General features: G+C 43.7%; 1 protein-coding gene across 5 annotated transcripts in view; it reads right to left on the bottom strand.

Moving 5' to 3' along the window:
* Positions 1 to 26,771, bottom strand: part of cblb (Cbl proto-oncogene B, E3 ubiquitin protein ligase) — a 111,814-nt gene that overhangs the window by 29,305 nt on the left and 55,738 nt on the right. For all 5 annotated transcript variants that reach the window (XM_084698106.1, XM_084698108.1, XM_084698105.1 and 2 more), the window contains 5 exons: positions 25,819 to 25,940; positions 23,931 to 24,068; positions 22,445 to 22,532; positions 19,901 to 20,032; positions 16,209 to 16,409 (listed from right to left, as the gene is read on the bottom strand). In XM_084698106.1, coding sequence (XP_084554232.1) covers positions 16,209 to 16,409; positions 19,901 to 20,032; positions 22,445 to 22,532; positions 23,931 to 24,068; positions 25,819 to 25,940 — 681 coding nt within the window. The remainder of the gene's footprint in view (positions 1 to 16,208; positions 16,410 to 19,900; positions 20,033 to 22,444; positions 22,533 to 23,930; positions 24,069 to 25,818; positions 25,941 to 26,771) is intronic.

Below are 26,771 nucleotides of genomic sequence, written 5' to 3'. Positions count from 1 at the left end.
ATAGATCCAAGACTGAGTTTTGTATATTGATTTGGTTTTGAAACAAACAAGGTTGTACATCCCAGACAACGGTCAGCAAAATAAGACTTCCCCCGTCACCCCCTCCTCTCCTTATGCTGGGGACACACCACTGGATAATCGGGCCAATTTCGGCCCTTCCGACAATCCTAGTGTGATGTGTATAGAGTGACCACACATTGTAGGACAAAACGGTTAAATCTAAGATTTTTTGTCCTCATGTTTGTGGTCTCTCGCAGTTTTAAAATCTTAAAAGATTAAAAAAATAGTTTAGTGTGTCCCCAGCATTACTCAAACATACAGGTGAACAAGTTAAATACTATAACTTCCTCCGCCCCCCACCAGGTGCCCTAATTACCGTAAGCAACCTGGCTCTTACATTAACCTACTATTTAACCATCAGCCATATTATTGATTTGTATTAAAATGAGAGAGATCATATAGGGCTTGTTCAAAATTAACTTTTTCAAATCCATTATGGTTGCAACTATTTTTAACACAGTGTTATTATTATTATTGAAATTAATATAATGTATTTTATTAAAATGGGGGAGGCCCCAGTGACTTGATGTTCTCTGAAGGGAGGCTCACTGTCTTACACTTTGAAAACCCCTGAGCTAGAGTCTAGTTAACATTGACTCGACGGGCATGGCTGATGTTTGTCCATACCGTAGCTCTAGAGTAGAAGATCCCTGTGCAGTTCGACTCAATTACACATTTGCTTGAACAATTTCACCAAGGACGGTTTTGAAAACCTGGGACAATGTAAAGCAGGATTTGCTTTGAAGCTGTTGCTGAGAAGAGGTGCGTTTCAACCTTAGTTATGTTCATCATAACCACAAGCTGTAGGATGATTTTGTAGGTAGTTATTAGCAATGCCAACGTATCCTGTATCTAGCACCTGCCTTTCTCCAGTTCTTTCAAATAGATAATCTAAACAGGCATTAACAATAGTCTAGACTGCTATTTGTTTTCTGGCTATTCTTTTGGAAGCTTCACTTCTAATGCCGAATACAGCTAGTCTAGCTAGAATAATTTGTTAAGTAAGGTATGTTGATGTGTTTAGACATGTATTTAGCATTCTACCCATAGACATTCTACCTATGCTTGATACAGGAAACGTTAGCATTGTTAATAGGCTAACTGTTAGCAACAAAATTCATACTTACAGCTTGCGTTTGTGATGAGCATACTGTTGGAACAGCACCTCTTCAGCAACAGCAAATCCTTCTTTAAATTGTCCAAGGTTTTCATTCAAAACTGTCCTCGGTGAAATGATTCGAGCCAATGTGTAATTGAGGGTCGAACTGCACAGATCTTCTCATATAAACATGACACAGCCCATTGAGTATTTGGTTCCTTAGGAAGACTCAGTGTCAGAATTCCCTGTACAGTCTGGAACACTGCATTTATTCCCGTAGTCCATTTTCAATATGCTAGAAAAACGTTCTTCTTTGTAATTCTGTGGAAGTACATAGAGCAGCGCGCAGCAAGTTTTGGGGCGTGACAAAGGTACAGACCAGAGCCATTTAAGCCCTTTAAATAAACTAAGAAAACCAACAGTCCTGTTTCTCCTCTCCTGTTTCTATAGCTGAACGCTTAAGAGGCTCTGCCACTGGGTAACCTTTTGACAGATCTCACTTTCCTGTTTCAAAGATGGAAATAGACTTTGTCCGCACCGAGAGTGTCCCCTCCGAGTCGGTAAAGATTGCAAAGTGGCACCACACAGAGCATCTTTTTAAGCACAACAACATGCAAGTGTACACAACATCTCAAAGCTGAGTCCCATGTCCCCAGCAGTGTAAACCCAGTTAAAGCCAGTCCCCAGACTGAACGGAAATTGGATAAACATCATCTAATTTCCTGATTTTATTTAAAGTCGTCTGCTTTTATCTTTAGATTTCTGGCTAAACTCGAATATATTCAATATTGATGCCTGAGTGCATATGACGAAACTCTGAGTTCAAACTACTGAACTGTCCATTTAACACAAAAGAAAAGAGTAAACCGTCCCTCTATTGGGTGTGCTTGCCTTTGGCACCCCTAAAAAAACATGAATTATTGCACGACATAGACCAGTGGTTCTCAACCCCAATTTCCCTGTTCCAACACACCTGATTCAAATGAATGGCTGTTAAAAGGCTTCTGCATAAGTAGATAACGACCCATTCATTTGAATCAGGTGTATTGGTGCAGGGAAACATCTAAAAACATGCAGGGGGTACTTGAGGACCAGGGTTGAGAACCACTAACATAGACAATGTCCAGTGTTTCCCCTATGTTGATTTTACCGTGGCGGCCCACCACGGTTAAATTTCTGCCGCCACGGTATCAGAATTAAAGCTGTAAAAAAATTTGGGTCGTCTATCAGCCGTGATTGTTAGAGCGCATGTTGGAGAATAGCACAGACGCGCTTCACGGCGCAGTTGAGATAGCGCATGTGCGTCCTTGAGAACTGAAAGTCGTATAACTTGTGTTGTAAGTTCATTTAAGCCTGTTATTGTATTAGGCTATAGTTCTTGAAAATTTAAATTAAGTTAACTGGTGATTTTCGTTGTTTGTATTCTTCCCCTGCTAGCGAAATTGAACGTCTGTTGATTCAATAGCGATTGCTGCCCTTGCTCACGTTTGTATTTTAGGTGCATTATTATGCTTAAGTAGCTTAGTTTTAATGAATAAATAGTGGGTATATTGTTATTATTTGCTACAGAATGCTTAGCCTATCGAGATCAAATGAAGCAGACAGTGTACATGCTTCTGAGTAGCCTAACTTAATCTGTAGGCTAGGCCACTGCATTTACAATAAGTTGTTTCGTCAATTATTAATTGGCAGCATTTATGCCATTTAGAACATACTGTAAGGTGTCTTTAAGTATGCTAATTGTATTTCTTTAGGGGAAATAGGACGAAAATATGTGCAATATTACATAAGCTATTAGACTATTATATTAAGCTGCTCCGAAATATAGGGTAAGCACTTTGTTTTTGTTTTTTTTGGGGGGGGGGGGGGGGGTAGACCTGACCTGCCCCCACTGCTAAAAAAAATCCTAGGGGAAACACTGATGTCGGTGTCAAAATCTTTGTCTTGGTCCGGATTGCGTTGCTTGTATCTATGCGAATGTTCCGTTTGACGGTTTTGTGGAGAAAAGTGAAATTAATAGTGGATAACTAGCTAGCCACAGTCAGAAACGTCACTAAAGTAAACCCACGCGTGATTACCTGTAGTAGAACATTAGTTTAGTACCTCGCTTCTGGGAGATATCTATCACTAGCTACCTAAAACGACAAGACAGTTGCAGAAACGCCACAGGCAAAGGCCACGGTGATAACTATTTTCTCATCCCTGGGACACACGGGCTGCGAAGCACCTGGAAGCGTCCGGACGCGCCATGATCGGTTACGATCGGCTCAAGGCTGTTCACACCAGACGTGCATTTCTCTGCACCGGTCACCAGGCCTTTCAGGTACTCTGAGCTTTCCTTTTTCACTGACATGGTACATAAACATGGCATAGGCTATATTTAGGAAACGTGTTTTTCTAACAGCCACCCCAAAAGCATCCCAGCATTGATCCTTCTCTACGTTGTCCTTGTAAAATTGGTGCTGGGGGTCTTACAACTCCCTGTGCTTTTCAACTTCGAGAAATAATTTGATGACGTCCATCTACTTGAATTTCTCGCTGATTTTCAAAATCAACTGGGGGTTCTCTCTCGATAGGCTGTCTGCACGCGTGTGTGTCATACCTGTCAACACTACCGTTTTCCCCAGGAGTCTCCCGTATTTCACACCCATCTCCCGCCCCCCTCCCGTTTTGTCATTTCTCCCGTGAAACAACCGTAATTTGTATGGCCAAACCTCATTATATAAATATTCACATCAATATATTATTTCAATGTTGTCCAGTTGCCAGATCTTGTATGAAACGCATCCTACTCACATACTACATAGGCTATCATACAATTTTCAACCCATTTGTAACCGCAACCAGAGCCCGTCTATATTAACTACATTCTCTGCCGCAACCTACAACCCGGTTGCGCTGTTGATATCTCCGCAGGTTGGCGGGAGAATTTGAAAAATACATTGTTGATTTTTGATACAGAATCACTTGTAGAAATGGCAACAGTTTCAGGTGGTGCTACGGCTAAAAAAATAATATATAGCTGCAAATTAACAGTAGGCTACACAGTAGCGGACTAGCCATTGGGAGCACCTGGAGAACCCACTTGTGGTTGCCTTATAATTCGCTTGCCTTATATATATTTTTTACAACTAATAAAAATTTCGGCAGAAGATTGAGCGACACGGTTGGCCAGCAACACGGTTGGCCAGCCCCCCTTTCCCCCAGGACAGTTGGTCTATTCCAAATGAACGTCTATGCACACAACAGTGACACTGACATATAGAAAGCTAGCTAGTAGAGACAATATAAAGATGGAAAACCAGGCCAAGAAACATAAACGTAATTACCTTCACTGGACAATGTTTTACCAATTGAAAAGGCGGCTATGTTTGTTTGTTTTACATAAAGCCTCAAAAACGTTTTCGCTCAAATCAGCCACCAAAAATTCGCTTGCGCAAAGCGCATTAAGCGTTGAAGTCCCTATAACTAGCATCACATCAGGCACAGACGTTGGGTGCATTAGCAGGGCGCTCGCTGTGGTGGCGTATACGGGACCGGTTCTGGTGGGCCGGTCTGGATCAAAGTCCAGGGCCTATTTTTACTCCCAGTCCGTCCCTGACAGTAGGCTACATTGACGGAGGAATTTAATTTCTAATCAGGAAGCCGCAAAGACAATCCCCCCCCCCCCCCCCCAGGGGTGACAGGTATGGTGTGTGTATGGTGTGCAACACGTGACAACACGTTTCTCTCAAACAAACAAAACAACTATGGGCATGCTGGCTCAACAGATCAATCTGTTTATTAGGGTTCCTCTGGTAGGAGGGAACCTATTGTTTTTTTCATTGTTTTTTATTATTATTAGGGTTAACCTATACTTTTTTGTTAGAATTTTTCTCCTTATTTTTCCTCTTCTCTGCTAAATGATTCGATAGCTCAAAAAGTCCTCGACCCGATTTAAAAAAATTGGGCCCAATGATACAACAGGTCACTCGCGTGTGGCCCACGTACACCCATAGGTGGCGCTATAAGCCACGCCCAAAGTCTATGTTATTTAAGGACCCATAAGGTCCACCATGATGTATTTTCCTGTACAGCCACATTTTGCTAAAACATTCAAAATTGGTCTCCTCTTAAACCAAAGGTCCAATTGACTTGACATTTTGTAGAGATGTGTAGAATTTACGTCTTTCAAAACGTTCCTTGAATCAAATGCATAATGGCTGAAAGAGGTGTATTTATGTAAATTTTCACATTGCCTCAATCTCTTTGTGTCAATAAATCAAATATAATGTCTCTAATCAACCTCAACTTAATACGTCACTTCCACATGTGTAAAATAAAATACAATTTTTAAAACTGTAATTGTACAAAATATTAAACAGAAAAGTACAACTCACACTTTTCCCCCCGAGAATTCTTTTTCTCCACATTTCCAATAATAGAAAAAAATAAAAAGTATACAAATATATATATGATCATACTTGCATGGATATATTGCCTTTCTCTGGCCACTAAGGTGCGTGCCATATTATAAGAACACAACATTGTGTAGCAAACAAAGTTTTTTTTATTTTTTTTTACAAAACAGCAACAATGCTATATAACAGGTCACATAAACTTCCTATGCTTTTTGCTAATCAGCCCTGAACAAGTTACTACCCCCTCAGTTTACGAGGGTTCTCCCACTACAGAAGATCCACCTTCCAGCCCTTGAGATGGCTGTTGTATCGGCTGCTGAACAAGAGGTATGCGTCCTGATGGCCTACGGATGTAGGGACGAGCCATCAGGGTTGTAGTGCTATTCTCTGCAGCCTCAGGTACTTGTGCTGTCAAAGGAAGAGACCCTGATAAAGATGTATGTTGGTCTTGCTTCGGGTACCTCTTCCTCTCCATTCTGACCATTACTGGTGGACTGGTTATTTTGAATATTCCAGCTGGATCTATATGGCTTTAAACGATCATAGTACACAACTTTGAGTCCTGCTTTCCCATCCCTTAAGTTTAACACTGAGTAAATTACACCATCCATGTCCACAGAAATGATACGATATGGCCCTTTCCATTTGGGCTCTAATTTCTTTCTTAGTGTGGTCGGATCATTCATCCACACCATGTCTCCAACTTTAAAAGGCAGAAACTTTGCATACCTGTTAAAGTAATATTCCCGTTTGAGTTTCTGATCCATTCCATTACTAAGCACCTCTCTAAACACAGTTTCTATGCGCTCAACCAGAGTAGAGCCATAGTTCTGAGGGGTCTCCACATTAACTCCCACAGGGGAATCAATCTGTACGTGCACAGGCAAACAAGGCTCCCTACCATGAGCTAGAAAAAATGGAGAGTAACCACTGCTAGGATGAGGTGTTGCATTAAATGATAGTACAACTGCCGAAAAATACTGGTCCCATTCACCATTCTTGTTGAAGAGAACTTTGGACAACTGATCTTTCAGCGTCCTATTGAATCGTTCTACCATTCCATTACCACGTGGATGACACGGGATGGTCCTTTTCTTTTTTATTTGTAGTCATTGACAAATGTCATGTATGATCTCTGACTCATACTGACGGCCCTGATCTGAGAATATTTCCTCTGGAACCCCATGCTCGGGTATATACTGTTCGCAGAACAGCTGTGCTACTGTGCTGGCCTTCTGATCTACCATGGAATATGCATTAACATATTTAGTGAAATGATCTTGTACTACCAACACATACCAATTTCCTCAAGAAGTAACCGGCATTTCGGTAATATCCGAGCACACAAGCTGCAAAGGTCTATCAGCACTAATAGACTGAAGAGGTTCCCGTCGTTCAGGAACCGGCTTCCTCCAAGATTCACAAGCTTCACATGACTCACAATATTGTTCAAATGCACTTCTCATTCCTGGCCAAAAACACCAACTCAGAGCGCGTTTAAGTGTGCGCTCAGCACTATAGTGTCCGGCACAAGGATCACCATGTAAGCAATGTAAAGTGTCTTGGACAAGAGCCTCAGGAATTACTACTTGGTACATTTCAGGTTGACCTGGAGCCAGGTGAGCAGTACGACATAGTACGTCACCATGTAACACCAGGCGGGGAAACTGCCACCAGACTTGTCTTTGTTTCCCTGTAACCTGTCTGAGATTAGGTCTCTTTTTGTTCTGAAGCCACTCAAAAACCTGTGAGAGATGAGGATCTGTTTTCTGAGACTGTGAAATGTCCTTTCCCGCACTACTCAAAGAAACCTGCAAAGGGTTTACAGTAGACTCAATGTTTGCATCATCATTACCCCCCGGAGTCAAACAACTTAGAGGCTGCAAACTAGTATGACTGTCCAAACGACTGACTCCAGAAACAACGCCTGTCCGAGAGATGTCAGTTAACTCTTAAGTTTGTATAGCCACTGTCTTTGTAAGAGCGTCCTGTGGTTTAGATAAATCCACAGGAATTCTAGACATAGCGTCTGCATTAGTGTGTTTCCGTCCTTCCTTATGTAAAATGACCCATTCATACGGGTCTAGGTCCATAGCCCACCGACCTCTACGTCCTGTGGGATCAATGTCAAACTTTAATTTTCTAAGACAAACGAGGTTTGTGATCCGTTACGATTGTAAAAGGGCAGTTGCACAAGTAATGACGAAAATGCGAAATTCGCAGATAAAAACTACACAATCCCAGAAAATCTCGTACCTCAGTGGGAGACCAAGGTGTTGGCCAATCTCTAACGCGCTGACTATGAGCTGGGTCAAGAGCCAAACCCTCCTTTGACACAATGTGAGCCATGTATTTCACAGATGCTTAACAAAACTGACATTTTCGGGGGTTAAGCTTGAGACCTGCTTCTCTAAACCTGGTGAAAATCTTTGTGAGATTTGCCATATGATCCTCAAAGTCTTTTCCCATGCAGATTATGTAATCTAAATAAACAACACACTTCGTCCAATGTAGTCCTCTGAGGACCAGTTCCATCAGTCTTTGGAATGTTGGTGGACTATTCTTAAGACCCATAGGCATAACCTTAAACTGATATAAGCTATCACCCGTTGTAAAGGCAGTTTTCTGTCTGTCCTTTGCATCTAGTTCTACCTGCCAATACCCAGAAGACATGTCCATTGTAGAAAAGTACTAAGACCCTGACAAAGCATCCAGACTATCATCCACCCGAGGTAATGGGTGTGCATCAGTGATAGTGACTGAATTTTGTGTAGACTATCGTATTACTACGATAGTCTACACAAAATCTATAAGTGTTGTCTTTTTTCTTTACCATCACTACGGGACTAGCCCATGGGCTATCACCATCTTCAACCACATCTTGTGCTTTAAGTTGTTCTATTTCACGATGAATTTCTGCCTTTAGAGCAGGAGAAGTCCGGTACGCTTGCTGAAAATGGGAACGTCATCTGTTGTCCTGATTTTATGGGTGACCTTGCTCGTCCTTCCATAGTCATGGGCATGTTGACTAAAAACATCCCAAAAGGAAGTCACCAACTCTGTCAAACTCTGCTGTTGTGCCATAGACAACTCAGCACCAGAGAGATCTGGCAATACAGGTGATTTGGGTATTGACACTGAGTTAAGCCCACAAGCACCTTGCAAGTTGACATTATACACACTTTTGTCAATAACTGCATAATCATCCTGTTCACTCTCAGAGATGGAATGAAAAGTACCAATCTGTGCACCACGGTGCAGAGAAACTTCATCATAAGAAGGATTAACAACTTTCAGATAAATTGAACCCTTATCGGATTTGGTCACGGTCCAAGCAAATCCAAATCCTCACGATATTGCTCGAACACACCTGTATAGCCATTCGGCTGCAAACCCTTACGGTGCGATGCAAGCTTGGCCAAAATGACCGTCTCTGAAGAAGCAGGTATAATCATGGTGGTAGACACCGTTACATCCACCAGTTTGGGAACTTGTTGATTTAAACTCAAAAAATGTATGGAGTCTCCACCTAGTTCTAGAGTCATGTCCCGCACATGTACCACCATCCTGTGAGTACATAAGAAGTTCCAACCTAAAATGATTGATTTAGAGCAGTTCCTGATCACCTGGAAGGAATGAGACACAGTATGCTTCCCCAAAGTTACATTAGCCAATAATGTACCCACTGAATCTAAAGTATCTCCAGAAACAGATGTCAAGGGTATGAACTGTTTCACTAATGGTCTTTGACGTAATGTAGCAGTCGACATTCTAAACTCCTCACTAATAAGAGATACATCAGCCCCACTATCAACAAATGCATGAACTAAGGTGGTTTCATGGTTGTTTTTTTGACCTCCAAATCTGAGGCCATGGTAATCGACCGGAAAAGGGTGGAGTGCCATCTCCGGGTCGGGGAGGAGATCCTGAACCAAGCGGAGGAGTTCAAGTATCTCGGGGTCTTGTTCACGAGTGAGGGAAGAATGGAGCGCGAGGTCGACAGGCGGATCGGTGCGGCGTCCGCAGTGATGCAGGCTCTGCATCGGTCCGTCGTGGTGAAGAAGGAGCTGAGTCGAAAGGCGAAGCTCTCTATTTACCAGTCGATCTACGTTACTACCGTCACCTATGGTCACGAACTATGGGTAATGACCAAAAGAACGAGATCGCGAATACAAGCGGACGAAATTAGATTTCTCCGCAGGGTGTCCGGGCTCTCCCTTAGAGATAGGGTGAGAAGCTCGGTCATCCGGGAGGGGCTCAGAGTAGAACCACTGCTCCTCCGCGTTGAGAGGAGCCAGCTGAAGTGGCTCGGGCATCTGATTAGGATGCCTCCTGGACGCCTCCCTGGTGAGGTGTTCCGGGCACGTCCCACTGGGAAGAGGCCCCGGGGAAGAACCAGGACACGCTGGAGGGACTATGTCTCTCGGCTGGCCTGGGAACGCCTCGGGGTCCCCCAGGAAGAGCTGGTGGAAGTGGCCGGGGAGAGGGAAGGCCTCCCTGCTTAGGTTGCTGCCCCCACGACCCGATCCCCGGACAAGCGGCAGATGATGGATGGATGGATGGATGATGGAAGGTGGTTTCAATGACTAGTGGCACATATTGAGTCATAACATCAGTATTTAAAATTACTTGTTTTACATCGCTGTTACCATGGGGACTTTCATTGGCAGTTGGCAAGTGGCCCTCCTTGTCAACTACTTGTAGTTTTCCTGGGTCTGGTAAGTATGTGAAGGGGACTGAAAGTGTACGTGGCCCGGGCTTGGTGAGCGGCGACTCTGCCATTTCATTAAGTAGCCCTCAAACAACTTGTCACCCTTACCAGGATCCATACGGGATGACCGATCTCGATAGTCTCTCTCTGCTCTGTATTGTCCACGTTCTCGGGATCCCCTTGGACCATGATAATTCTCACGTTGGTGTGAAGCACTATATGTCCTATCATCACTACTGTCCCGGTGATCAGATCCATGACGGTCATGTGTGTCATATGCATGTCTGTCATAGTTATGTCGCTCGAATGTGCGGCCTCGTGTGCCCTCCGGAGTAAAACTACGCCCCCGGCGTTCTGGAGAAGGACGGCTGTTAGCATATCTCTGCCTACTGACCTCGAGCTGAAGCTGATCCACTCTGTCCGACAAACTCTCCAAGGTCCTCTGCAGTGCACTGACATCCCCGGATGTCGCTAAGTTAACTGTCGAAGGAATTGCAGCTGCTGGAGCACAGGAAGAGGCAGGTGAAGTTTGTGGAGGAACCCTAACAGTGGATCAAGGGAAAAGTCCTGCTGTTGGTGATGATCATAGTTATGTGTGTGAAGGCATCAGAATCTTGCTGGCCTGATGCGCCTGTTCAATCTGTAGAGCCATTGTAAGAGCAGCATCCAACGTGTTCACGCCTTGTTCATGTATGCGAAGTTGAAGATAAGGTTCTATTCCCGCTATAAAGTGCCTGAATTGTTCTCCGTTCCTTGCATTCACCTCATGTGGCAAAAGCCTCATCCACTAAGCGGCTAATGTCAGCAGCAAAAACTTGGAGAGCCTCCCCAGGCAAACGCGTACGAGCGTTCACATAGCTCTGAAAAGTAGAGAGGTAGATTGTTTGGCCAAAAGCTCCTTTCAGTTTCTCTTTCACCAGTCTGTAGTCTTTCTTCGCATCACTAGGCAAGCTGTCCCAATAACTAAAAGCCGTTCCACCAAGGCAAGTGGGCAGAAGTTTAGCCAGTTTATCATTATCAAAATCTGCACTAGCCTCCACCCCCATAAAGACAGGCGGGAAATGTCCAGGAAACCGCGGCATGGCCTGTGAAGTATTACGACGCGGTTGAACCCTGTCCGCATTTTCTGCATCCATATCCTCCTCTATTTGTATGCACCAATGCACACAACAAAAAATGCAAAACTCGAAACTGCGCGCACACAAAACTTTACTCGTGCAATACAAACTAGAGAGCATACAAGTTCTGGGGAAATTGTGAGGGTGTGCTTGCGGCTGCCCCAGCTGCCCATACTCTCCTGGTGTTTACATATTTCAAAAAGCATTTAAGTGTATGACTACAGTTCTGACCATTGTGTTCCCTTGATAATAAGTTTGTAAAAATGACATGCATCACTCAGATGGAGGAGAGGTGATACTGGTTGGTTGGAAGAGAAGGAGGCCAAATGTAGCTCATGAAGATGCAGCGCTAGATAACTTATTAAATTGTAATCAGATATAAACAACTTGTTGGTTGCCCTATTATGTCCTATTATCCTCCTATTATCGTCCTATTATGTAATTTGAACGCCCTGAACGGCATCATTTGAGTAATGAGGGCAAGCGCAGGCTTATTGATTACTTAAAAAACGTTAAGTTTCATTATGCATGATAGAGGAGCCTAGTTAGAGAAGGATTTAGCAGTTTTATTATTAGAAGCCTATTTTATTAATAATTTTCAGAGTAACCTCAAACCTTTCTTTTGTTTCTTTGACCTTACATTTTCTTTGAGAGCTTAGTGGTCTCGGTTTAACATCATTATTTATAGCAACATCATTACCGGACACTGTTAGCTCGCAATGTGGACAAAGAATGCCCCTGCAACAAAGTTGTAACTTGGTAACAAGTAGCCAGCTAGAAACCGACCAGAAGTTTGTAGCCATATAAAGGCCTATATATATAGGCTACTTGATTTGGCTGCAAGATTTGCTGATTTTGAGTGTCCAAGATATGATGGATTCTGATCTGTGTCAACAGTCTAGCCATGTAGCTAAGGCTTGTCCGGGAAGAGTGGATTTTTTTTGTACGGCAAGTCTGGAAGATCAATTTAGGCTAGTGCTACTTGCCCCAATGCACTGGACAAGTTATTAAAACTCAAACAAAATAAAATGCAATGTTAGGCCTACTTCACGTTATGTGCCACTCATTACGTCTATCGATTTTATTTGAGCGAATTCTGCATCAGTAAAACCACCAACCCAAGATCTCTACAGACCAGCTAATTTCCTGCTCAACACTTCAACGGGGGCTTATTACTTGAAAGATGACTTAGGCTATTTACGGTCGTCTCAGTTACACTATGAGGGGTGGGAAATACTGTGATTTGCTTAAGAAGGCAAATGGCTAGTAAAACATAACATTTCATAATAATTTCAGTAAATCAAGCAGCGCTGCAAGACCTAGTGAAATGTATATCCTACAGCAAAGCAAGGCTGAAGCAGGCTGACATTAATTATTTTCATGAACAGACAAAGTTTTGACATTGACAAAGTTTAGGCTGTGGCAATAAAGTTCAGGTTAGTAGTCAGATACTTTCACCTATTGAAAAACTTTTGAGTAAGGGGAAAGCCGAACATGTTCCGTCGCCGTTTGACTTCCTAAACAGCTGTGGAGATGTTTTTGTTAGCTACTCATTAGTGTCTCGGGTAGGCTACAGCGTTGCAGTGAGCCGCCACACTGATATGAAACCACAGGTAATGGTCATTTCACCAACAAATCGTTTATTAATGTCAAAATAAATCCTACAACAAAAACGTATTTGTGAGGAATGTTTATTTCAACGATTAAAAACAGATGCATCATGACCACTGTAGTATGTGTTGCCCAAGCAACAGAGGCTAATGTCATGATGCTAATGCTTCAGTGAAATAGTAGACTACCGTTTCCGAAAGTAGATGTGGGCCTACTTACTTAATAAATATCAGCTAATTTTGTACATTACATTTCACAATTATGTTTCACATCACAAAGTAAAATGATTAAATATCACCCTGGCCTCTTTGTTTGTGGCGTTTCTGCAGCTGCCTTGCAGACTAGTATCCCCCAAGTTAACAGATGCGAAACTAATGTTCTGCTAGAGATAGTCACGCGAGTTTCGTGACGTTAGTGACGTTAGTGGCGTCAGTGACTGTGGCTAGCAAGTTAGCCACCGTTAGCTTCACTTTTCGCCACAAAAACGTAATTTCTACTTAAACCGTGCAATGGAACGTAAATCCCAATACAACCAACGCAATCGCTACCGAGACAAACCTTTTGACATCGCCGTTGTCTATGTAGTCCAAATATTGAGGCATCCTTAGGGGGGCGAAAAGAAACAATAAATAATAAATAATATATATGTGAGATAACAATGGTTTGTGCTCGCCGAAGGCAAGCACACCCCAACTAGGCGACGGTGGCACCCAACTGAAAAAAAGGAATGTGTACAAAAACTGCTTGTCACCCCTGTTTCGTCTTCTTCTGTAGCCAAAATGGTACAATCAAGTTAATGTCTCTCACCAGTTCCAGCAATCCAACTCCGTGAAGCGCAAACAAAAAACTCAACCACTGTGCAATGCCAGAAAGAAGCCTACGTCGGCATTCAGGAGATTCCAATCTTAGCTACCGGTGTCCGGAATGCCTCAATGCCGCATCCATCCGTGTAGTGCCCGCCGAAAACCTTGCTTACATGCCAAGCATGTCTTCCAAACCCGCTGTCACCAATTATTGTAAGAGGGGTTAAAGAAAGCTTGTTCATAATCCAGTCTTCAACGTAGGTTAGAAAAATGATGCAGGCACATTAAATAAAGCTGTACGGACTTAATTTATTAGCCGAGCAACATTCGTTAACATTTGACCCCGACACCTTTTTCTACTCGCGCTCTCTACAGCGCATGTCTCTAATCAACCTCAACTTTATACGTCACTTCCACATGTGTGAAATAAAATACAATCTTTAAAACGCTAATTGCACAAAATATTAAACAGAAAAGTAAATCTCACAATAGCTCAATGGGCTGGGATGGTGACCTGGGGTGCGTTTCCCGATAACGATGGATCGTAGCAACGATCGAGCAAAAAACTAAACCATCGATTTTTCTTACATGCGTTTCCCTAACATGCTCGTAAGGAGTAGGGTAATCTATGCGCTTTATAGAGCTACGAATTTTCAACAGACACTTTAGCTACGATGTCTTTGGGAACGGCCCGTAAAACTAAGATTCCTCCTACGATGGATTCTACGATCGACTTAGGCTTACGATGCTTTCGGGAAATGCACCCCTGTAAAGTATAAGGTTGTAGGTTTTAATCCAGTCATTATCTTTTGGCCTGTCATAATTTTGATTGTCTGTTTAGTTAAACAGGATGACATCATTCTGAAGTACCATGCACAATTTCACCTTGATATGTCAAAATATGATTGAATTACAGCTACTTAAACTTTGGCCAAATCTTACACTTGACACAGCTTACTTATGTATACAGTAAATTCACAGGCAATCCGCAATCACAGGCAAACACTTGAGTATAGCTCAATTGGCTAGGACAGTGCACTGTAATGAGCAAGGTCACAGAATCAAACCTAATCACAGTCTTAAGTATATAATTTTGATTATCTGTTTAGTTAAACAGGATGACGTCATTCCGAAATACCATGCGCAATTTCATGCAATTTCACCTTGAAATGTCAACCGTTTGTCAACCTTTGTCCCAAAGCTGACCAAAGCTAATACTCTGCCCTTTCTATTCATAAAATCTCAACAGTTGGTGTGTAGCAGAGAGGATAGAGAGAGCCTGACTTGTAACCTTATGCTTATGAGTTCAAATCCCCATTCAGCCTATTGTTGTTGGCCAAACATGAAGTAGTTTCGCTCGATCTTCTATAGGTACATGTTTATAATATTTTGCCATTTTGTGGAGGAACCCGCATCGCTGCTAGCAGCTGTATTTTTCATTCGTTTTTATCAGGGTAACCACATGTAACATTATGTTTGTTACATTGTGTAGTTAGGTTTTATATAGAGTGAATATTGTACGTAGGCCTCCAAAATAATTATAAAGTCTACAACTTTACAAATGTTCACCGTAGTCTACAATTAATGCAGTAAAATCTTAATAACATGGTTAGAACGGTGTTGTTTAAATGTTCTTGCTAAAACTTCCTGTACTTCACCGAATCTGTGCATTACTTGATAAAGAGAATGATCTAACACAGTATAGTGTTGTCATGATACAAAAATGTCCTTGGATACCAATACCAAGTTGTCCACAAGGGTTGATCCAATTTTTGAATTAACAGCCAAACCGACAAGGATTCTACCAACAGACCATTTCCACTTAAACGTTACTCCAGCAACCCAACTTTTTTTTGCCAGGGGCATTATGTTAACTTTAGTTTTACTTACAATGGGAGTGTGTTGTTTTTAATTGGCCGTTCTGCCTGAGCCACCTTACATGTAGCTAGGTCGTAGCTCTCCAATGCTATTTAGCTAGTGGCTGTTTAAAAAAGCACCAAAATGATACGTCAAATAACTGTAGCTTAATATATTTGTCGTTTTGGAACTCACGTTTTCTAATATGCTTGCATGTCATGCTATTGGCAATACAGTACGGTAGGCCTGACAGCAAAGTCAGATTAGAAGTATTTCCTCCCTTGCACAACACACATTTTACAAATAGGCTTCGTAATGTCCATGGGTTTGTCATCAGTGTTGGCTCTGTAAGCAAAGTAGTCCCACAGTAGACTTCGGAAGCCCGTTTGACCCAAGTACAGAACATTGGTAATTCTAATACCAAACCGTTTTTAACCAGTACAGAAATGTTGGTGTACCGTGCAACACTACAAAAATCCTAAATTAGTACAAGGACTATAGAATAGTACTGTATTCCTATACTGATAGCAGGAGTTTGCCCAGAAAAACCTTTCTGATGGAGGCCAGCCCGTTCATCAGCAGACAGTCCTCCCTGTCCTCGTCCTCGTCCAGGTCCATCAGGGGGGAGCTGAAATGATCCAGGAAGAAGCACTTGGCTCCCTCGTTGCGTGGGTCGAAGGGGTCCACGATGATGGGCTCCGTGCCTTTGATCTCACAGCGGCAGAAAGGACAGCCCTGACCATCAGACTCCTGCCACACACGCACAAGCACCACACACACACGTACACTTAAGTTAACACGTTTCATGTGGCCACATACTCACACACACAATAACACAAGTTGGCACACAAGAACAAGTTTAAACACATCTTAATTGAACGTAGCTATGGTGCTACAGACTCATGTATTCACACACACACACCACAGCTGCCTGTGACATTTAAAACCATGATTCAAGCCCAGTTTTTTGGGGTAGTTTCTCATGAACATGGACATGTCATAATATTCTAGGCAGGGTAGGAAGCACTTTAAAGCCCCGGGCTCCAAACTAAAGCAATACAAGCAAGCAGTGGACAGCTGGAACACACATGGTTTTAATTGGACACAATCTACTAGGCTTTAGTACTATCTCTCCCCCCCCTCCCCCCCCACACACACCCCTCTTTTGAAAAGACACTTCAGACTCAATTGAATGCGTGCACACACATGAACAAAGAGCGTCTCCTGACAACCGTCTATGCCCCCCCCCCCCCACACACACACACACCACCCCAGATTCCACATGGCAGCCCTGTCAAGCGGGGTGAGAATAAATCAATCTAAGACCAAAGAAATGTGCCTCTATCCCTTTCGTTCTCCTCCGCCAATCAGAGGCAGGCCCGGTACAGGGTTGGGGTGTGTGTGCGTGGGAGGGGGCGACAGGGGGATGGCAGGGGAGGAGGGATACTTATGAAGAACAAAGGCAACGATCATGGCAGCCATCTGGATGGGGACTAGCAGCGGAGGCATCAAAGGCACTTTTGGACACCTAATCCTAATTACACTGATATGGGGGGGGGGGGGGGGGGGGGGCTGACACTGCAGAAACATTCTTCCTAGGGCTGGGCAGTATGACGGTATATAGGCTACCGTGCAACGGTAGAAATGTGTCTACCGGGACAGATTTGGCTATACCGTTTCAACCGGGGTTTACTCTTTTACTATATTTTTGTATTACACGTGTCAATTAAATGTCTGGATGTTGTATTGTATATAAGCCATCATATAAATTGCATTCTTGCGATATTTATAATTGTAGTTGAACTTTTATTTGATTTGCTATTTTCATTTGACCTTGAAGCACATATGCGTTGGTCTGACGGAATTTTCGATGTGGAGTGTATTTTGTCTAAGCGGACCACATTCATGCCGATGCTAATTAATTATATATTTGAGGACCCATTCTGCAGGTAACCAATTTGATTTGTTGTTCAAGTTATGTCTCGTGCTGTAAAATTATTGTTGTAAAATTACACTGGTGGCGTTGCTAGCATTCTTGATCTAGGATAACTAGTGAAGGCTAACTACTTACTAACTGAGAGTGAGGTCATGCCGGGAAATATCAAACTGAGGCTTTAACGTATCGACCGACCTTTAACGAGGTTGATACGCCGAAACCAAAGTTATATGGATAGTAAAACTCAGACTGATCGCTTTCGCTCATTTTGAAATTTTCGTCGGAGGGCATTACGGATCCGCATTGAGCTGTGAGTAGGTCACTATGCGGATGGCATGTCTGAGCATCAGCCAATCGTAACGCTCGTACTCGTAACTTTTTTGAGTTTTAACAAGTTGTTTTACTCAAGTCTTGTTTCATGTGAGGCAGTTGTTTTCGTTTGTAATAAATAATCGAGTGCGATGATGAAGTACGGTATGGTTATTTTGTACCATTTCTTAATTTAATTTACAGAACAATTACTCGAAAGAACGAGATCGCGAATACAAGCGGCCGAAATGAGCTTTCTCCGCAGGGTGTCCGGGCTCTCCCTTAGAGATAGGGTGAGAAGCTCGGTCATCCGGGAGGGGCTCAGAGTAGAACCGCTGCTCCTCCGCGTCGAGAGGAGCCAGCTGAGGTGGCTCGGGCATCTGATTAGGATGCCTCCTGGACGCCTCCCTGGTGAGGTGTTCCGGGCACGTCCCACTGGGAAGAGGCCCCGGGGAAGACCCAGGACACGCTGGAGGGACTATGTCACTCGGCTGGCCTGGGAACGCCTCGGGGTCCCCCAGGAAGAGGTGGTGGAAGTGGCCGGGGAGAGGGAAGCCTGGGCCTCCCTGCTTAGGTCGTTGCCCCCGCGACCCGATCCCCGGACAAGCGGAAGATGACGAGACGAGACGAGAACAATTACTATACCGTGATATATACCGTAACCGTGATAGAAGATTTTGGCCATATCGCCCACCCCTAGTTCTTCAGAAACGTACTTCCTTGCACACCCGCAAGAATATTCAGGTCCTGCAGGAGCTCTCAATGTTTCCTCTGACACCTTAGTATGAGAATAAGACTTTCAGTTACCAGGATGTGGTTCGAGAAAGCTGACGATGACACACGGCTGGGTTCCATTACTGGAAGGGACATGCTGTTGGTGTTTGTTCGTTGAAAAATGCAGAGTTGAGAAAGGAACCTCCTTTGACTAAAATTAACCTATCTACAGGTGTTAATCATCAAACACACACACAAAGTCCCCCCGTGTGACTCACACAAACATACTCCGCAAATCACATCACTGCACTAAAGCATACATACACAAACTTGTCAAAACAGGAAGTGTGACAAACACACATTCACAGTGTGGGTTTCTAATGAACGATGGCTTCTGCAGAGGGGTAAAATGCAATGTCTGGTGGACCGTGATTCTGAACAGTCGGGTGTGCAAGTTCCAGTAAGTCAGAGGAGCAGTTTGTGGTGATTCCGGTGTCACTGTGCTTTACTAAAGATCGATATGCTGTGGCATCACACACACAAACACACTGTCTCTCTCAGACACACACCTACTCTGATGTGTTACATGATATCTGTTTACAGGGGAGAAGCCAGCCCAGATGTCCCACTGTTGGTGGAGACAGCGAGGGAACCTCTGGTTCTGATACTAATGAGTCATTAGGAAGGTAATTACAAACATACCCACGTTGCTGGTAAATAGGAGCATCTGACATACGCTTAGGAGACACACACACTCATATGCCCACATAGACAGTGAGGCACACACACAGCCGTCACTAGCCTTACTGCCGTGTGAGATATGGATGTTTGATCGGGACAGAGGCAAGGATACAGAGGGAGGGTAACAAGATTAAGGAAAGTAAGGGAGGAGTACGAGAAAAACAAGAAAAAGAGAAAGGTGATAAGAGGAAGAAGGAGATAAATAGAGCAGGACAGAGAGGAAGAGGGAAAGAGAGAGTAGAGATAAAGAGAGTGAGGGAGAGAAAGAAAGCAGATAGCAGAAGAGGGACATAAACAGAGCAGGATAAAGGATAGAAGGAGATAGGAAGAATGAGATGGAGAGGGGTATGAGAGGGAGAGAAAGAGGAGAAAGAGAGCAAGAGAGGGAGAAAGGAAACAGAGAAAGACTTGAGAGACGGAGAAGTAGAAGATCAGTAAGAGAGATGAAGAGAGAGGGAAAGAGATAGGGAGAGAGACAGGATGTGGGGACAGAGAAACAGAAAGGGGGGATATAGAGGGAAGAGGGGGTGACCAGCAGTACCTGCCACGCCGTCAGACAGGAAGTGCACATCAGGTGTCCACATGGCTCAATCTTCACGTCCTTGTCATTCTCTGCGCAGATCTTACACAGCTGGAAGGTGGAGCCCATCTCACAGTACAGCTCATACTGCTCCTGTAGAGTCAGGCACACATTTACATTACATTTAGTCAGTAAGCAGATGCTCTTATGCAGAGCGACATACAGTAAGTACAGGGACATTCCCCCAAGGCAAGTAGGGTGAAGTGCCTTGCCTAAGGACACAACGTAATTTTGCATGGCCGGGAATCGAACAAGCAACTTTCTGATTAACCCTTTGATACACAAGCTATGCTTACCCCCTCTAATGCACAACATGGGTCTAAAATGACCCGCATTCATTTCCTATGACATTTTGTGTATGGCTGAGTGTTTCTCTGCTATATATTTTGAAATCAATTCAATTGATTTTTTAATATTCTAATTATTCATTAAGTACCTTGTTTTTGAGTACCACAAATCATCATTTAAATGTTTGTCTTTCTTACTTTCTGAGCCAAAAAAAACGTTTTTGTGGTGTTACATCAAATTTACAAACATGGGTCTAAAATGACCCATATGGATTCACTATGGAATTTGATAGAAACTTTGGATATTTGCAATTTGGAACATATTTACTGTGGATAACTGTTCACCTGCCACACATTTTACAGCTCAACATGGCTGCATCAGTGGAGAAGCATCGACAAACAGGAATTCATGGCCTCTAACAGTTTGACCCTCCTTGCATGGGAAGACAAGAGCCTAAATGTGGCCTTGCGGGAAAGTTTGTGGATCCAATTGCAAAATCCAATGTTTAAAGCCACAATGGGGCTAAAAAGATTTGAGGATATCCTCGGCTTCATAAAGTTTGATGATAAGAGCTCTTCTTGTGGCTCGGTGGTAGTTGCATTTTGTTTTTACCCCACATCTTTCCATCACCTCTTTAATATACTTTTGGAGCTGTGACTTGGCCTTCATGCGCCTTTTATTTGGCATGACAAGATCCTTGATGAACTGCCACTTGGGTCACACCACCCATGTAATGAGGGTGTTGGTGTAGAAGTTAGTGTAGGCATTTAGGGTTGCAACATCCAGCATATTGTGCCAGATCTGTGTTCTCCACTTACATGAGTAGTAGTAGTGCAAACTGTCTGATCCATTGTGTCCACTCCTGCTTTTCTTTTATTACAGTACTGGATCACAACATTGTCATCCACTGCTTTGCCATCATGCATGGTGCTCAGAAGGACAACAGCCTTTCCCTTCTTCAGCACATAGCTCACCATAGTCATGTTGCCATTAAATCCTAATTGAATGGCAACAAGACCATGAAAAAATGTGGAACTTGGCATGTCCCTTCATTTGGATGTCTTTGTGACTCGTATATTCGGCTTGTTCTGGTGAAGGGTCCCCGCAATGTTCAGGTTTCTCAATAAGCTTTCCAGTCAGAGGGACACTGGAAGGGTAGAGCACTCAGTCTACCACATATGAGACCCTCACATCGCACATCCAGAATAATTCCACATTCTGCAGGCTTGCTGGGCATCTGGTGACAAAGTTACTGGGAATGAACCGTCTTCTGCAATTAGCCAGGAAAGTCACACAAATACCTGAATGCTGCTGAAAATGGCCACATCTAGGCTCTTGTCCTCCCCTGCCAGGTGGGTCAAACTGATAGAGGCCATGAATTCCTGTTTGATGCTTCTCAAGTCTTTCCCTTTTGCTGCTGCAGCTCTTCATCTCAAAGTTGTTGCATTTCAGGACCTCATCAATGATGTCACTTGTGAACATCTCCCAGCCTAAAAGCATTTGTGTTGAGTTGTGAAATGTGTGACAGGTGAATAGTTATCCACAGTAAATATGTTCCACGTTGCAAAAATTAACTAATATCAAAAATTCTATAAAACTCCATAGGAATACACATGGGTCATTTTTGACCAATGTCCGGAAACTGAAGGTAGTAACACAAATACAATGGTTGTTCATAAAGTAAGAAAAGAAAAAAAAAAAGTATTTGTGGCAATCAAAACAAGATATTTATGAATACTTGGAATATTAGACAATTAAGTAAGTTGATTTCAAAAGATATGGCAAAGACACAGTCAGCCATACATGAAATATCATAGGAAATGAATGCGGGTCATTTTAGACCCATGTTGTGCATTAGAAGGGGAGTGTTACAAAAAAAAAATTATTCCAAAAGTAAGAAAGAAAAAATTAAATTAAAGACTTGTGATGACCAAAAACAAGTTAATTGAGGAATACCTGGAATACTGAATACAAGATATAGAAAATCTAAACTCTCCTGGGTCACTTTAGACCCATGTTGTGTTTCAAAGGGTTAAGAGCACGATTCCCTAACCGCTCAGCCATCCGACCCCCCCAGCACACATGGTCAGCTCACGCACACCAAAACACACACATGTACACACACACAAAGAAATGCAGAAAGTAACTTTGTTATTCCACCATATAAATTATTCACAAACACTCACTCACTTTAAACACACAAACACACACACTGACCTGTGTGACTTTAATGTGGTCGTGAGGAGTAGGTTCACACAAGCCCGTGAGGTCTGGGTTGTAACTGCGTCCATCAGGAAACAAGTAACTGGGAATGAACAGAATACAATAAAGGCCAAATTAGATTGAATGGGTATTAGTATGTCACATACACCCCCTATATCCTATGCAAACCTGAGAAGGCTGGCCTAAACTAGACAACCGAAGATGAATCGTAGAGAGAATTAAGTGGAACCTTGACACTATTGCTTAAACCCATCCGACTCACATCTCCAGAAGCCTGACAGCAGCCGAGGCTATATTAGGGACGGAGTGCCCAGCTCTACACTGCCTCAGTCTCCTTAACCAACACACACGCAGACACACATGCAGATAAGGGAGCTAATGCACTTTCACACGTTATTGCACTCCAGGCATCTCCCCTTGAGAAGCGACCGCAGAGCAGCACCTTTCCTCGCCTCCAGCGTGCTTCCTGGCAGGCCGCTCACTCGAGCATGTGTGGGGAGGTCACATTGGATCTGTGTACAGGGTTTTAGGCAACTGGCCCAGAGTGGTTTCAACAAGCTAAGGGCCAGAGGGAGGCATGAGAGTTCACACCCCCCTCTATCCCCCTCCCAAGAACATTTTTACATCCTACCTAAAAGCAAAACATATACCCTGTTCTGGTGAGAAGGGGGTGGTGCCAAGAAACCAAGGGGCAGCTGGGATATGGCGTTCTAACTGAGCGGGATGGTCCCACAAGGAGATGAGAGACGTTAGAAAGTCATCCTCCCGGGGGCAGCAGGTAGATGGGGGACATGGATGAAAGCTGCTGTCCTGTGATCACATCCAACAGGATCAAACTGGTCCAGCGCTGACAGCTCAGCAAGGTGGAAAAAAAGAGGGGGGTGGGGGGGGGGGGTTGTGGAATGGGAAAAAAGATGGACGAAGAGAAACAAGGGAGTGAGGAGTGAGGAGTGAGGGAGGGGAATTTGACAGCTGAAAAGCTCAAGGATGAGGGGGGGTTCCACAAAGGCACCATCACAGGGACATCCTCCTATAGTCAGTCTCTTCACGTAGACCTGTAGAAATGCTTTATACTGAAGAGCCCCCACTACAGGTATATAGTGAAGAGCCCTCACTATAGGTATATACTGAAGGGCCGTCACTACAGGTATATACTCAAGAGCACCACCTGAAGTGGTACACTTGCCACAGCTCCACGCACACACACACACATACACTGATTAAGCCCAGTCTCTAGACAAACAACTGTCAATAGGTTATCGATCAAGGGAGCCTTTATGCCTCTTGTAAAGTCTGTATCTATAAGCCCCCTGAGTTCTGTGGTGTCTTACAGCTTGGGCTGTTCACTGGTTCCACACACACTCCCACCCATTAATGGCAATAAGGCCTGACTTAGTGACTCCTTAGTGGTCCATACAAACCCAATACGGTGACAGCATGGATGGATATGGAGAGAGGGTAGGGTACAGCCTCCACTTACAATCCCTCCCTGCAGCCATCGATGAGGGCCTGGAAGAGGGGCTTGTTGTGGGGGATGGTCTGCAAGATGTTACTGTCGTTGGTGACGTAGCCGATGGCCCACTGGCCCAGTCTGGTGCAGCTCAGTCTGAAGATGTAGCTGGAAGGTCCGAGGCACACACACACTTATTGAAGACAAGTAAACCGTACACAAACAAAATAAAACTAAACTTATGACAAGGAGGACAGGAATTTTTAATACCGTTTAACAAAATACAGACAGTTTCAATTCCCAAGTCATCCTAAAAACTGAACGCATTGCGAGACAACCCCACTTCAAAGACAACATAGAGAGCCTTGTCCATAAGTTATTGGACGACCATGTCCCACATGAACACACACGTGTCAACAAGTGTGCTTTCACCTCGTATTCACACACATCAGAGACGGCCCTCTTTGTGGCTCTGTTTGTGGTGGGCTTTTGAGAGTTCGACTTCAAACAAGCACAGATGCATCCAGCATGCAGCGAACACATTCCCACCGATACACAGGCTTCTTTTGTTGAGTTTCAGCCATAGTAGTCCAACCACAATCCATTTCCTCGTTCATCACAATTTAAACCCTGATCGTCTCAAAACTGCCTTGCTCTTCCGAGACTCTATGTTCTGACCCTAAACCAACAGACGAAGAAACACAATGCAGGAATGATCTCAGAGGACTGATGCCACCTCTGCAAACAACAGAGGAGCTACATCCATGATGTGTTTGTTTTGGGGAGGTGGGGACTGTGTGTGCTTCTCTGGTGGCTGGGGCTCAAGTCGCATGAACGTCATCTGAACAGTTTGTTTTAAGACTTTTAGTATGACTGGGGTTTTTTGGATAAGAACATGTTATTTGTGTTAAAGAAAAAACAGTATGTAGTATACAGACTATGTAGTATACAGATTTCACATATACAACTGTATGTGAAGTCTAGGTGCGTGTATGTCTGTCTGTCAATGTATCAGTCAATCTATCCATCTAATACATGAAGAGTGAGGTTTGTTCTGGCAGTTAATATTAGCTCTGCCATGTGTGTTTGTGTGTGTGTTTTGAGGGGTGAGGTGGGAGCATGTAGCAGCTCATCCAGGATGACGAGCCCTCCCACACACACAGCTGTGTCGACTGCGTTCAGGAGATTGGTATTTGCATGCCATGATTCACTGGAGATGATCAGGCACGACCACCCACCGTCCCTCTCCCCCCCCCCTCCGGTTGAGATCCCCCCTGGGCTCTCAGCATTACCAATCTAAAGCAACACACACGCGCACACACACATGCTGTATGTGCACACACACATACATTTTCAGACGTGTGCTGTATGTAGACAACAGGACACGCACAAAAACACGGAGGGGGAAACGGCTGCCTCGTCCCTCAACCGTCTCACCTCCTCCTCACCTCCTCCACTCCCTCACCCCCTCACCCCCTCAGCTCCCTCACCCCTTCAACTCTCTCACCCCTTTACTTCCCTCACTTCCTCAACTCTCTCACCCCCATCACGGATGTATTTCATTACCCTGGCTGTAAGCCTCCCCCTTGCGCCCGCTGGCGAGGATGAGAGGACTGGAGCAGAGACAGACTGAATTTTGGTTTTGCTTCTTTTCATTGGTTGTCAATCCCTTACTCGAAAAGATTGGCCCTGTCTTATTGGTGTGGCCCTGTGTCAATGCTAACCTGCTGATATCGTCAAGATCATGGTTTTATCTATCTCCCTACCCGGATACTGAATCAGATAAGCAGGCAGAAACATTCGATCACAGAGATTGTGTCAGTTTATTGTAAGGCCTTTTTAAATTCCCTTCCAACTGGTTGCCAGAACATGGACACACACACCAGTCCACTCTACACACTCAAACTCCAGTGCTTACCTGCCGGGCTTGTTGATGTACTTATGCAGCCGGGCCTTGACCTCGTCGTAGGTTAAGAAGGCCATGTAGCCTGGGTGGGTCACTGCCAGAAAGTTCCAGTTCCTCAGAATGGAGCCCCAGGGCTGGTGGAGATGAGACAGACCCACACACACCACACACACACTATCATTGATTCTGCTATCTGGAAAAAGTAAGATGGAAACAGAAATGGCTCACTTGTTACAAAACTACTTTACACACACACACACTTTTGGCCATAAGTAGTAAGATATATCTTCTTTGTCGTGTCTCCTGACAGTGATTGACGACGCTCAGCTAAACACAGAAGGTTCCATGTCCTCAAACAGTCACTGCTGCTGGGCATACAGACAGCTTCTAACTATCTTAAGAGCAGTATTTGGAGGGAGCCAGGAAAGAATCCAACTATTGATAATGGAATACAGAGAATTGCTGTGCAAGCTCCTTTTTTTTGTAAGTAAACATAATTCTTTGTTGAACAAGACAGGATGGAACTCCCTGTCAAGGTCAAGTGAATTAAATGTAACTCTGGAAATAGTTTTAGTAGTTGCTGGAAAACAAAGTAATGCATCGGTTTTCTGTCTGTCTGTCTGGCAGTAGGAACTGAAAACCTAAACTATCATGAGCAAAACAGGGGCAGAGAACTATGCATGTGTTTGTGGGAGAGTGTGTGTGACAGAGAAAAAGAGAGAATGACTCGACAACAATGAACGGTAGATGAGTGAAAACCAGTTCAGTCAAGACACTCACGTGACACTGGGAAGTAATGGGCAATATGTGGGCAATATGGCCAAAATCTTCTATCACGGTATGAGTAATCTTATTTTACATATTATATTTTCACATATTATATTTGTGATATAATTTTATATCACAGTTACAGTATATATCACGGTACTGCATGTATTGCATGTACCGTAATTTTCGGACTATAA

This window comes from Hypomesus nipponensis, chromosome 5, assembly GCF_054491055.1.
Source record: "Hypomesus nipponensis isolate SF chromosome 5, ASM5449105v1, whole genome shotgun sequence".
Lineage (NCBI taxonomy): Eukaryota > Metazoa > Chordata > Actinopteri > Osmeriformes > Osmeridae > Hypomesus > Hypomesus nipponensis.
Note: the sequence above shows the minus strand (reverse complement) of the source record. Positions and strands in the feature narration are given on the sequence as shown.